Source organism: Falco cherrug, chromosome 7 (assembly GCF_023634085.1).
Source record: "Falco cherrug isolate bFalChe1 chromosome 7, bFalChe1.pri, whole genome shotgun sequence".
Taxonomy (NCBI): domain Eukaryota; kingdom Metazoa; phylum Chordata; class Aves; order Falconiformes; family Falconidae; genus Falco; species Falco cherrug.
In genome coordinates, this window is record NC_073703.1 from 38,324,127 (window position 1) to 38,337,415 (window position 13,289).

The following is a 13,289-nucleotide window of genomic DNA, read 5'->3' on the forward strand; positions in this document are numbered from 1 at the left end:
AAAATAGTATTTAAAGCTGCTATGCCATGTTACCATATTTTGGATTACAGAATACCTACACTACCAAGTACCAGTAGTTTATATGAAAAGAGCACTATAAAAATACAACTGCTTAGCAGAAATTAGAACTGAAAAAATAATTCAAAATTACACACCATCTATAAACTGTTCAACACTGAGTGAAGCTTCTAACACAAATAAAAAAGCCCCACTCCTTAAAAAAAAGAAGCTCTTTGATCCTGCTGATGTATTTCCATTACTGTTTTATGCACGCACACATACAGTTCCTGAAGGTAAAAGGATCCAGTATAAATACAAAGCATGAATGAATTCACCTTAATGAATGCATAATGAATTAATCTACCATTTGCAAGAAAGCTATTTGGAACACTGAATACATCATCTTTGAATATTGACTACTTGGAGCATGATTTACTATAAAAACATGAAATCTCATCAGTTATTTTAGGTTCATTATCAAATGATAAGAGTAGAGAATAATTTACCAAAAAAAATGTTTGTACAGTAATTTATTGGTGAGGTCCTTACCATTCGACAATCTTCCTCTTGAAGTATACTTATAGGCAAGGCACAGAAATATTCTTTAATATAATTTAATAAAAAACAATTAAAGAATACAATTTGCATATTAAAGATAACCAATACAGAATTTTAGAGCATTTGAAGGGAATAGGAATTCAACAGCACCTGAATTTAGACTTGCTTTTTTCAGGACGTGGAACAACTCTGCTCTCCTAAGGACTCTCATTAAGTGTCTATCTATTTCAGCAAAAATGTCCGTGTGTATTTTTTCTTTTCCAAAACTGAATATATATTTTCATACTACATATTTAAAGCACCTTCAGTCTAGCCTCTTCAGCAAAGAGAAGGCATAAAATATAACAAAAGGACATTAAATCCTTATCCTGTGGAAACCTTCCTCACACAGCAACCACGACAGTCCAAAAATGCTCACTAAGGATGCTCCCTAAGGACTTTCCCATTGGCACTCCTGGGTATCCAGACTGCACAGGGGTCAGGTGGAAGGGCTGCCGGGTGTAATACAGGGATCCTGAGCTAGGATAATGCCTACAGGCTGCAGGCAATACCTGATGGTCCACCCGAATTACACAAAGGACTCTCAGAATAGAGAAAGGGTGAGTACGATCTTTACCTGCATTTCATCCACCTTACTCCAGGGCAGAAAGTCCTAAGCTGAACCTTAGAGATTTTCAAAATTCTGGTAATGGAACAGTTTATACAGTACCTGCCTGCCTCTTCTTTTCTTAAGGGCTAATTCAGGCCAACCTGCCAAAACCTACAACTGCAATGGGCCCCAGTTCATAGGAGCAGGAGCTCATAGGAGTTCATTTGTGTGACACAACAAACATGGTGGTTTCCAATTTTAATTGTGAACAGCATAGCTTCTCTCTTCTCTACAGTAACAAAACCTGGAGTTTCCTGGAAACTCCATCCTCCTCAAAACACAGTAACAGAACGAATGGCATATCCTTAGTCATTGTCTCTTTAAGGAAAAATTCTCTTTACAAAAGAGACTTCAGATCTTAGCAGATTAATGCCCTCATCTCCACAACTTGCCTTCCTTAAGAGTTGACAGCATCATTACTACAAAAAGCTGAGGATGACACAAAGCAGAAGAAATGTAAAAAACAAAACCCAAACCCAGCAACAGAGTAAACCCCCACACTATTATCTTTCACAGCAAACCATACAGATTAGCACCACTATAATTTTTACAACCTGAACTTGCTGCACCCAATCCATTGCGCTCCTTATCACCTAGGTGTATAAAACATCTAACCCTTTTAAAAAGCTACACACACACAAAGCAAATTGAGACAGAGCAGTAGTTTTTAAAACGACTTAAATACATGCTAATGATAAGATATCTAAAGATGGATGTTTTCATTTGCATAAATATGTGCTAGGCGTAGAATTCTCCTCATCCCTGAGATGCTTCTAACATTGCACATCCAGTTTCTATGATAATTTTTAGTGAGAGAAAACCACCAAAGGTAACATACTGCTTTGTAAAGACAGCAGTTTCTCTACAGACTATTTTCTACTAGCTACTAAAAGAATTCTCGCGCTACTTTTCACATCGTGTTGTGCAACAGCACAGTAGGAATGCCTAATTCTCTATACACTAGACTGTAGTAGCAAGAAAATAACAAAAAGAGTAGACCAAGCATTGTGCATTCGTTCAATATTCATGGTAATTATCTTAATTCTAATTAGAACAAATAAGTTTAAAGCCTTTTACAATGGAATCCACCTCTCCTTTTCTTTCTGAACTAAGTATTTAGACTGTTGCTTCGCAAGTAAGAAAAACTACCTATCTAGAAGTTTAAAAGAGGAGACACATCATGTTTTCAATTTTGCAATTTTAAGGTAGATAGACACATACCTTTTTGCTGCTGGTGATACAGTTTCCTTTCTGGTTCCTGATGGGGAAGGTAAAGAACCACTTGGTTTCTTTGGTAACACAGTTCCATTATTAACAGTAGTCCTTAAAGGCAAGGTTTGTACCAGCGGTCTTGCTGTAAAAGAAGCATAGATGAAATAATTGTTTTCAGTCTTTTTCTTCTTTCTCCAGCAAACAACATTAGAATATTTAAAAATAATCACATAGTATGCCATTTTTGTTTCACTGTTGCCAAATTTACCATAGATAAGGGTTTTAACATGGAGGAAATTTATCATTTTTATTATTAATAATAATAATAATCATATCAAGCAAATCATCTGCATATGGATTAAGCACATAATTCTATAACCTCCCTCATCTGTAAGACTCTCCTAGCTCAAAGAGCTTACTGGTAAGTGCAAAGGTAGTTGTTGCCACCAAAACCAACCCTGCTCTCTCAAAACAGCATCAGTCTTTTGCCCACCTGGATAGTGTTCAGAGTGCTAAAAATGAAGGCAGGTTGCCATTCCAGAAACTCCTGCTTGTCACCCCTTAATATTTTTGCAGGTTTTCCACAAGCAAATTATCTATTAAGAAATTCCTTATTCCCCTGCAAAAGGTCTTCTTTCAAACAATGTGGGCTTATGTTTGACATAGAGGAATTTTACCACTTAGAAAAAGGAACCAGCAGAGCAGTGGATTTAATGAGCTGACCTTATCTATGTTCCTTGAAGAAACACTGGCTCAAAAAAGGATATACATGTCATACCCGTAATTAATTTTAGAATAATGGAAAAATCCCATTCAGGTGTGTTAGAAATTAGTTGCAAAAACAAACAGTGGTTAAAACTGCAAGCAGTGAGTACAAACATGAAAACTACAGTGGACTACAGCCTGAAACACAGACACAAACATGACTAGTGCTCTCTCTACAGCACAGATGAAAGCTTGAATCACTTGAAATTTGACAGAACTTTGTATCACAAGCCAGCTTTGTCAAGATGTCAAAAGTCTCTGGGTTCAGAGAAACAACACCTGATAAGGCAGCTGTCACAAGTCCCTTAAGAAACACAAAATTTCACTGAACTTGGAGAGGGTGGCAGACAGAATACCTATGAAATGCTCTTTGAAAAATGACTGCTGAGGGTAAACAACCTAAAAAGTTAAACTGAAACAGTAACAATTGTATACATTCCTAGGTTATGTTATGATAACATTACTGTTTTCCTATACTTAACGAAAGAAAACAGATGTGAAAGCCTGTACCTTGAGGTGGTCAGTAAATACACTCTGCTTGGGGATGCAACTGTCAAGACAAACAGCATCTTGAAACTTTGTTACAACTTTGTTACAACACACACCTTGTTATACATAACAAGTGTACATTGTAACAAAGTTTCAAGACCTCGTTTATTTGTTTAGAGGGGAGAAATTTAGAAAACAACCTATAAGGAAACATTGAAGCAAACAGGCTTATTTGGCTTAGAAGACTGAAGGATAACATGAAAACAAGTCAACAACGAAAAAAAGAAGAAAATGTTCTCCATGCTTACTGAGGATCCGAGAACCTATAACCGCAGAAGATCAACAGGGTGAGACAGTAACACTCTGACCAAGGACAGGAAGAGCAAGGGCTCTCCGACTTCATGGAAAACTTTAAGGAAAGGCTAAACAAGACTTAATAAACCCATGGCACCTTCCAGCCCTGGCTTCCATGATCTTGATCTATTTTAACAGACTAATGCTGTCTTCAGACCTCATACAAAACACCTAAAAGTTACTGTAGTTTGGCTTCTCATGCCCTTTTCTTTTTAAAAAAAAAAAAAAAATTATTAAGGGATTCAGATATCGTGATCCTATTTACTTCTACAATATTCATTCTTACAAATGAAATTCTTTCTACAGTTTCGTGCTGAGTGCTCTACTGTTTGTTTCCTGACTAAATGCTGCAATGTCGTAATTAAACTGTATGCATAAACCCGATTCTGTTGCATATTACAGAATCACAGATAGCTACAGTTGAGCAGTTGTGGGCTTGTTTCCTGACAAAATTTCTGTAGCTTGCAAAACTTTAATAAGGCTTTGAGGTCACAAATTAGAACAATTAAATTTAAATAAACAAATTATTAAAGTACTTTATTATAGTTATATAAAAATGCCTATTATAAAGTAGCTGGAGTGAACTAGCTGGAGTCTGTTTACTCTCCTAACTTCATGAAATCAAAACTAGCAGCAACCAGAACAAACTCTTCAACCTTTAACATAGATTTGGCTTCAAATTCAGCACCAACCCAGAACCCATGCTTCTGGAATTAGATTTAAAGATCTAGCCCATGGCCAGCTAGTGTAGAAAGCAACACCATGAAATTCTTACACGGCACACAGAAAAACTACACATTATTCAATTAATCCACTATTTACTCTGGAACTATTTAGTTTTGTTTACAACAGCTAGTTCACACCAGTGGTAACTGACATAACCCCAAACATGTCATTGCTGTTAGAAGTCAGTAACTCAAACACATTGGTATTATTGCTTTGTCAGTAACGTTTATTCTGGAAGTTCTGTTGCTTCAAGGTCTTACCTGTGGTAGCAGGACTGACATGTTTATCAGCCTCAGCAGCAGCTTTTTTAATCATACTCTGATCTATGGATTAATAGGGCTGTTAAGTTTACAAACAAACCAATAATTGCAAAAGGAAAGAACAACAAACAAGTAAAACAAAGGCAGGAAGCCATACTGAACTCCACCAAGTAACTGATTTAAATAAGGAAAGGGGGAGGAACCCAAAAAACTCAAAACATCGTTAGTGAAGGAGCTCCACAAATAGACAAGATAAGCAGCTCACTTTCCGTGATGTACACTGCTTTTAAGCTGCCTAGCTCACGTCTAGAATAAGAACACACTCAACAAGCTCAAGCTTTTTTCTATTATAGGTTTGAAAGCCTGAAACTTGAAATCTTTCAATTTTAAATCTGAAGTACTCACAAAAATGTTGTCTTTTTTCCTACGAAGCTTCTTGTGCCAAAATTTCAACAGCACATACGGGATAGTGTTTTTCCAAAGGCACAAACCTTCCCCTGACACACACTTAATCCTCATCTACTTCATCTGTAGACCAAATGAAAGCAGCAGCACACACCACACTTCAACCACCAGTTTGCACAGACAAGATTTTTGTGACACTGAGATTAAATTCCACTTTTCACAATCCTAAATGTGGAATTAGTCATCGAATGATGAAAGAAAACAGATCGAGCCATGCAGCCCAAGTTGTAAAATGCAAGAACCACTGCTCCAGTTTCGCTCATGTCTAAGAAAATCCCTCTCCTTACCGAAATGCAGCTTAAGTCTTATGCTAAATAATTGCATGCAATTCATTATAAAGTAGTTGTGCCTACTATAGGAAGATGACAGGCCATCATGTGAAATGCATCATATCTGACAAAACCGCTGGAAGAAACAAATGATCAGGATACTTCAGATTCTGTTTCTTGTTATAGAGTATGTTTAATAAGGCTGACCATACACTAATGATACAACTGATATATAGTAAAATTAAAGTTCTGTACATAAATTGTTACAGTAGCAATTATTTCCAGGAATTAGGTGGGTTTAGTTGAAAATTATCAGGACTCATTTCAGTAATTTGTAATGGAAAAGTAAGTGACATTTGTAGTCCTTCGTTTGCATTATCATAGCAAAACTTCTTACACTGTCATTTCACACACAATAAGAAGTATCCATGCCATATACACATTTTTAAAAACAAACAAACAAAAAAAAACCCCAAACCCAAACCACAGCTATAGAAGGCAGAGGGATAGGCTTACAGCAGCTTTTCTTCAACATACAATGAACTATGGCTTTAACGATCTGCCACAGCCAAGAAAATATTTCCTGATTTAGAGTTCAATTCTATTCACAGAATCCATGAAAACCTGGTCTGTATTTTGCTAAGTAAAGCCAGCAGGCAAGAAGAACAGATTTGGTTACAACTCAGTAATTATTACTAGACTTTATTTCCTCTGCGCATCAGATAATATCTATTTTATAGGCAACATAAAGCCTCTTAATCCCTTGTACAACCAGATTTGGTGGAACATTTTATCACAGTGGAGGCCATCTTTAGTAACATTTAACTTATCTGATAATTTTTTCTTTTTTTTAAATCAAACAGACGAAGACAAAATGAGAATACAACTGAAAGGGAAGAGAACAGGAAAACAAGATCACAGACATTTACTGCATGTTCTGTCCAACAACCAGTAAAATATACTATCAACTAATCTGGCTCTGTAATTCTGTCCCTTTCCCCTTTCTTCATCTCCAGACACAAAACACTATAACAAAGATGACATCTCACTTCAGCAAATTAAGTAGTTCCTTATCTATTCTGTTAAATCGGTGCCTAAATGTATCTGTCGCAAAGTCACAAATATATAACTGAGATGAAAGGAAGTCTTAATTTCCCGCTAGGAAAATCGTTAATCCATACTTACATATCATACTTCCAATGTGAATTAAGATTTTAATTTATATTAATGCATATCAGGACTCTAAAAGAAACAATTTCTTAATTTAGACAACAGAGAGCCTTTGAAGTCACCCATACTCTCTTTCCACATTTAGGTTGCCACTACTCTTACTTCTAAGACTACCCAAAAATAGCTCATGCATTTCTGCCAAACTGCAGATAGGCAGTCTCCCAGGCTTTTGCAGCCTTACACACCACAGTACATCACCCTGGCTGGGTTCTAATAAACCTTTACTAATACCAAGTGCTGGACATTCAACTCCAACTTTTCTGATTTGCGTACAGACAAACCCACTCTTGCAGAACAGGAACCAAGAGAGCACGCTATGGCACATGGGTGTAGCACAGCATATTGCTGAGTGACAACGGCTGTCACCTGCCACCTTACTGGCTCTGGATCTGCTGCTCTGGAACAGGGTCAGGCAGCAGCCACAGCTCTCCCTTTCCTTCATGGTTAAGCAGCTGGTGTTGCACCATGTCCTTGGTCATGTCACCTCTGTGCCAGCTCAGAGCTCTGTCTTTGGCTATGTCTGCCCATCCAAAGACACTTAAGATATTTTAAATTAAATTAAAATTACATTTTATTTAAATATAATTAATTTTTTGGATTAACACACACACACATCCCCCTCTCAATCTATTAGGAGTTTCACCACCCACAGAAGACAATGCATTCCCTAAAGAGTTTCTAAACTGATCTTGATCAAAAGTCAGGAAGTGGTAGCCGTGGTTAAACTCAGACAGAAGATTAAAGTACTAAGAATAAACAAATGCTTTCCTGGTTCATGGGAACTGTAGAAGGCTCACAGATCTAAACATTCGGATTTTTATGTGTTCTCTTTAACAGGTTAAGTTTCAGATTTATTTTATTTTGAGTTTGATTTGTTGATTTTGAATATTTCAAAGATCTAAAGAATGACCTATTTTAATACATATAAAACACTCATTGAATTGCACTACCTATTGTACATATATCTGAAATGCAAACCTTTGGTAGGTCCTTTCTTGTTCTGCATGGCCTGCTGTTCCTCTGTAATATTCAAGCGTCGAACCACATCAGCAAGGGCAGATTTGAGCAGCTGGATGTCATCTTCCTGCATCTGGACACGCTGCTCCAAAGAGGCAATACGATCTGTTACCTCCATACTGCTTGCAGCAGAGGCGCTGTCATCTAAGTAAAACAGTAGAAAAAGATGCATTACCAATGATGTATAACCATCAAGGAATACCTTATAGAATCACAGAATCATATCAGTTGGAAAAGGGCTTTGAGATCATCAAGTCCAAAAGCTAACCCAGCGCTACCAAGTCCATCACTAAACCATGTCCCTAAGCACCACATCTATTTGTTTTCTAAACACCTCCAGGGACGGTGACTCCACCACCTCCCTAGGCAGCCTGTGCCAGTGCTGGACAACCCTTTCACTGAAGAAATTTTTCCTAATATACAATCTAAATGTGCCCTGGCACAGCTTGAGGCCATTTCCTCTTGTCCTATCGTTTTTTATTAGGGAGAACAGACTAACACCCACCTCACTACAACCCCCTTTCAGGCAGTTGTAGAGAGCGATAAGGTCCCCCCTGAGCCTCCTCCTCTCCAGGCTAAACAATCCCAGTTCCCTCAGCTGCTCCTCATAAAACCTGTGCTCCAGACCCTCCACCAGCTTCATTGCCCTTCCCTGGACATGCTCCAGCACCTCTATCTCCCTCTTGTAGTGAGAAGCCCAAAACTGAACCCGGGATTTGAGGTGCAGCATCACCAGTGCTGAGTGCAGGGGGACGGTCACTGCCCTGGTCCTGCTGGCCACACTCTTTTGGATACAAGCCAGGATGCTACTGGGCCTTCCTGGCCACCTGGGCACACTGCTGGCTCATGTTTAGCTGGCCATCAACCAGCATCCCCAGGTCCTTTTGCACCAGGCAGCTTTCCAGCCACTCCTCCCCCAGCCTGTAGTATTATGTGGGGTTGTTGTGACCCCATATAACTGGCTACAGGTAAACCCAAGGTTGTCCTCAGACCTCATGTCCTCTTGAGGAAGAATGCTCTGAAGTAACCAAAAGGAAGAGATGAAAATAAAATAAAATAAAAATATATAAAAAAAAGAAGAGTACAAGACGAGTACTTAAGATGTGATGATGAGGTTGGCTTCAGGGATACTTATTTTTAATTGGGCCCCACTATCAATTATCTACATGTCTGAACTGGCGTGATCCAACCATCACCCTTCACTGTTCTGCGCAACAAAACATCCTGGCACTGGCAGGCGTTCAGGTAGAGAGCTATACTTTCTGATATGCTACACACCCTTCCAGATTTTTCTTTCTCACATATGTGATAGAATGTATACATTAGACATATATAAGCAACAGATAGGCTTACACTTTTTTCAAGTTATTGTCCACAGATCAGAGAATAGATATTAATCCCATCTGCTAACTCCTAATCTATACCAGCAGCTTTATGAGAACATTCCCTCTGACTGAAATAGAAACATTAAATAAGTTCAGAACTACTCAGTAATTGTACTCTTACTTAGCCTGCAAATTCTTAAAAGGGTCATTACTTTGCATACAATTCACCGATTATTTGGAAACAACCCACCAAAACTTGAAGCCTGCAACTCCCTGATGAGGAGCACACGTTCTTTCCACCCAAAACTAGTAATACTTTTCCTAAACGAGCACTTCTGTTCCACTGCAGTTCCTATCACATAGAAACATAGTAATTTCTTACAATATTAAGTTAGGAAAAAGAAGAAAGGAAGACAAATGCAATGCCAAAGATGTCAAAGTCAGTAGCTATTACAGAAAAAAAACCATGTAGTTTTTAAAGGAAATTGCAAGGTTTTATTTAACTAGGTGGATTTGAAAACTAAAAAAAGTTGGGTATTAACTTACTGGATCATTTTAAATAATGTTAGTCAAGTGACGATTGGATTATAGGTTTCATTTGAAGACTTAGTAAGTTATATCTTAGCAAAAATAGATATTTATGCTACTATCTGCAGTTATAATTGACTTCTCCCTCACTCGTAATCAGAGTCTACAGCACACATTTCTTCTGTTAAAGCTGATCTCTTTATGAATAAGCTAGTATTTGTTTTCATTTCTTGTAAACTTAATTCTCCTCCATTCCAAACCAGGTTTTCCACTTCTTTTGTGCAAGAGCATAAAATGAAAGTTAAGTGGCTTGTGCATAATAATAATTAGTGTTGATTTTTAAAACAAAGTAAGTGTTTCAAATAGGAAGACAAGAGTTTCCAAGTGCATTTAAAAGCATGCCCAAAAATGTTAATACATTCAAACTTTTAATCAGAAAGGCCTTGGGAAAAATTGCACTTAAAATAAAATAAAAAGAAACAAACCAAAAACCTATTAATCTCCAAACCACCCCACCCCAATACAAATTGGCTTTGAAATCTGTTTGTAAACTGCATTTTGGCTTCCTTATCCCTTGCACCCCCAACAGCAGTTACCAAAAGTAGAATTAGAAACAACTCAGAAACAAAGACTACAACAATAGTGACAGTCCAAAAATAGCTACAGGCTAATATATTTTAAACTGCTTGTTAACTACGTTATAGGATTTTCATAGCATATTTAAAATACCAGCGTTAGAATATTACTAGGCTGCACACAGTGGTAATGTAAGTATCCAGTTCTGAGCAAACTACATCAGAACTCAAGTTCCTGAAAAATGCTGAAAAACTTTCCCCATGACAAAGCTTTCCAAACTGGCCTAATCAGCTTCTGCTCAGCACAGGACCCTGTCCTGCAGCTGTTACAGGTAATTAATCCCCAAACTCAGATTAGCAGCCATGCTGGCAGCAGTATGAGCTGCCTGCAAAACTTAACCTTTCCCTGTACAAACAAAAGGCCCACGCTGCTCTAATGACTTTACACTTTAACTCAGCTGGAAATAACATGGATTAGCATACTGGACAATAGGCAACCAAATCAGAAGCTTGATTTAACCAATACAAGCCAAATTCAGACTTTAGCCATTCGGCCAAATTCAATACGATAGGGCATAGTTTTCTTCTGAATTCAGTCAACAAGAAACAGCCAATTCCCAAATTCAAGGCAGGGAAGGAAACCCAGGGAGAAATCAGTTGGTGTTAAAATAATCTAGCTCATTACAACAGAAAACATCCTCATTAAAGTATCAATTTTACTAATTTTTAAGTGTGTAGAAACAGTAATTTTGCCCAAACATAAATCTTCAAGTAGTAAATCAGTGTCGTTGGTTTATTTACAGTCCTGTAAGAAATCCCTCCCACTAATAACAGTTAAGATATACATCTCTCTCTTTCCCCCCCTTCTTCCAGCTGCCCCTGTGACTCTTCCCCTCATCCTCACTGACCAACAGGCACCAGCAAATCCTCTGGGCACAGAGTGCTGTGCTTACTACCATCACTGTTCTTCATGGTCCTTGGGAATGTAACCCTCATCCATGCTGCAACCTACAACTTGCTTTTTTTGTGGTGGTTACCTCTCTGGATGCAGTTCCCTTCCAAGGATGTAGAACAGAATAAAATTTCTAACAACTTTCAGTCAGATCACAACTGAAGACCAGATTTCTTAAGAGTCCAGTCCCCTTTGCACACATATACAAGTAAGCTGGAAAAGAGACGCAACATAATAAAGCCAGGTTTTCTGAAGAATGCAAAGCTCAATTATAAAATAAGTATAACCTGTTTGTTATGCAAGTAGAGCATGGAATGTTCTTGCCATTGAGATCACTACATCCAAGTATATTGAGCAATAAAGCTGCAACTTCAACACAGCCAAATGAGCGAAGTGGTACGGTATCAGAAGAGAAAAAATAATTAATGATATAAACTAACCAAACAACAAAAATATCACAACACATGTAATCTACTCTGCCCACAAGAGCAAAAGATACATTGTTTGCCTAACTTGTCATCTGCCTTTGCAGTATACAGCTCACCCTCAAAGCAAAGAGCATTTTTAGCACACATTTGTAATGCAATTTAGACTCCCAAGTAGAGCAAGTAGACTTCAAGCAAGACCAAGACAAGTATTATTGTTCCCAAGCAAACATTAAGTTCAAAGTGACTATACGTTTTATAGCACCTAGTTCCATGTTTTCTCATGGGTAAAGCATATCCCCAAGGAATTTGCACAGAGTGGGCTGAGAGGGGAGCATAAGAGGTTTTGAGGAAGGTGGTGGTGAGGTGACAAGAGGCCACCAGCTGCTGTGCCTTGGGGTGGTCCAGCCAGGGGTTAAATTTTCCATCACAGCGTCCACACATGCACTCACACGGCAGCTGGGTTACAAGTGTGCTTTGGCTGCACAGTTACACTGAGAGAAAAGCGGTTTATAGTAATGATGTAAGGATCCTCAGAACACTTCAGGTGAATCCAAGGAAATAAAAAGCATACTTTTAAAACAAGTCCACGTAGATAAATTTGCAGTAATAACACACAAGCCTTACTGCAGTTTTAGAATATAATTAGGATACCATTATGTCAACACCTGTTACTTTTTGTGATGCTAAATTCAATAACATTAACAACTCTTTAACACTGTCAACATACGTAGAATTGGTGACCTCTTTGCAATCTGGCTGTCATAAAAGCCACAGATGTTCACCATCTTGAAAGGTGTATGAAGAAGATTACAAATCCAAACAACTGGCCTTGAAGTGCTAGATCTATTTATCAGTGACTACCACCACTTTTGCCCATGGACAGACAGAACAAGCACCGTTATCACCCACATGGGTAGCATCGATAGCATGTCAGAATTCACCATTGCCTCTTTTTCATCAATGAGAGGAAAAAGGACTTTCAAAGAAAGCTCCATTTATGCAACCTGGTTTTAGCAATCTGAAGTGAATCACTTCTACAAGTGGGTTATAATGCAAGTCTAAATCACCGTCTCAAACATGTAAATCTACATCTCATGAGATAAATACCACCTACAATATCCAAAATTAGATAAAGCGAGGAGGTATCAGTTCAGATGCCTGATTTTTCATCACAATACACATTTATGGTAAAGCTTGGAAAGAAGAGTCATTTGTCATTTATGCTTTGCTGAGATTCTGCAGGTTTCAAAGAGAAGACAGCAAAAAAATGGGAATGTTCTTCATGCCTCTCTAAATTTTCCAACCAGCTAAACCATGATCTCATAGATTGGAAAGATTTCTTGTGGCAAACTAAAAGACAATACTGAGTCAGATGATTAATCTGCTTCCAGAGCGTCTTCCAGTTTTTCAGCAATTTATTACTTGAACTTAGCCAAATGTGAAGAAACATCTGAAGCAAAGCCAACAACAGGACATGTATGCTGTTT

At 38.0% G+C, this 13,289-nt stretch overlaps 1 protein-coding gene across 17 annotated transcripts in view; it reads right to left on the reverse strand.

Annotated features, from left to right (window-relative positions):
- Positions 1-13,289, reverse strand: part of EML1 (EMAP like 1) — a 130,456-nt gene that overhangs the window by 47,573 nt on the left and 69,594 nt on the right. For all 17 annotated transcript variants that reach the window (XM_055716729.1, XM_055716735.1, XM_055716734.1 and 14 more), the window contains 2 exons: positions 7,956-8,138; positions 2,429-2,561 (listed from right to left, as the gene is read on the reverse strand). In XM_055716729.1, coding sequence (XP_055572704.1) covers positions 2,429-2,561; positions 7,956-8,138 — 316 coding nt within the window. The remainder of the gene's footprint in view (positions 1-2,428; positions 2,562-7,955; positions 8,139-13,289) is intronic.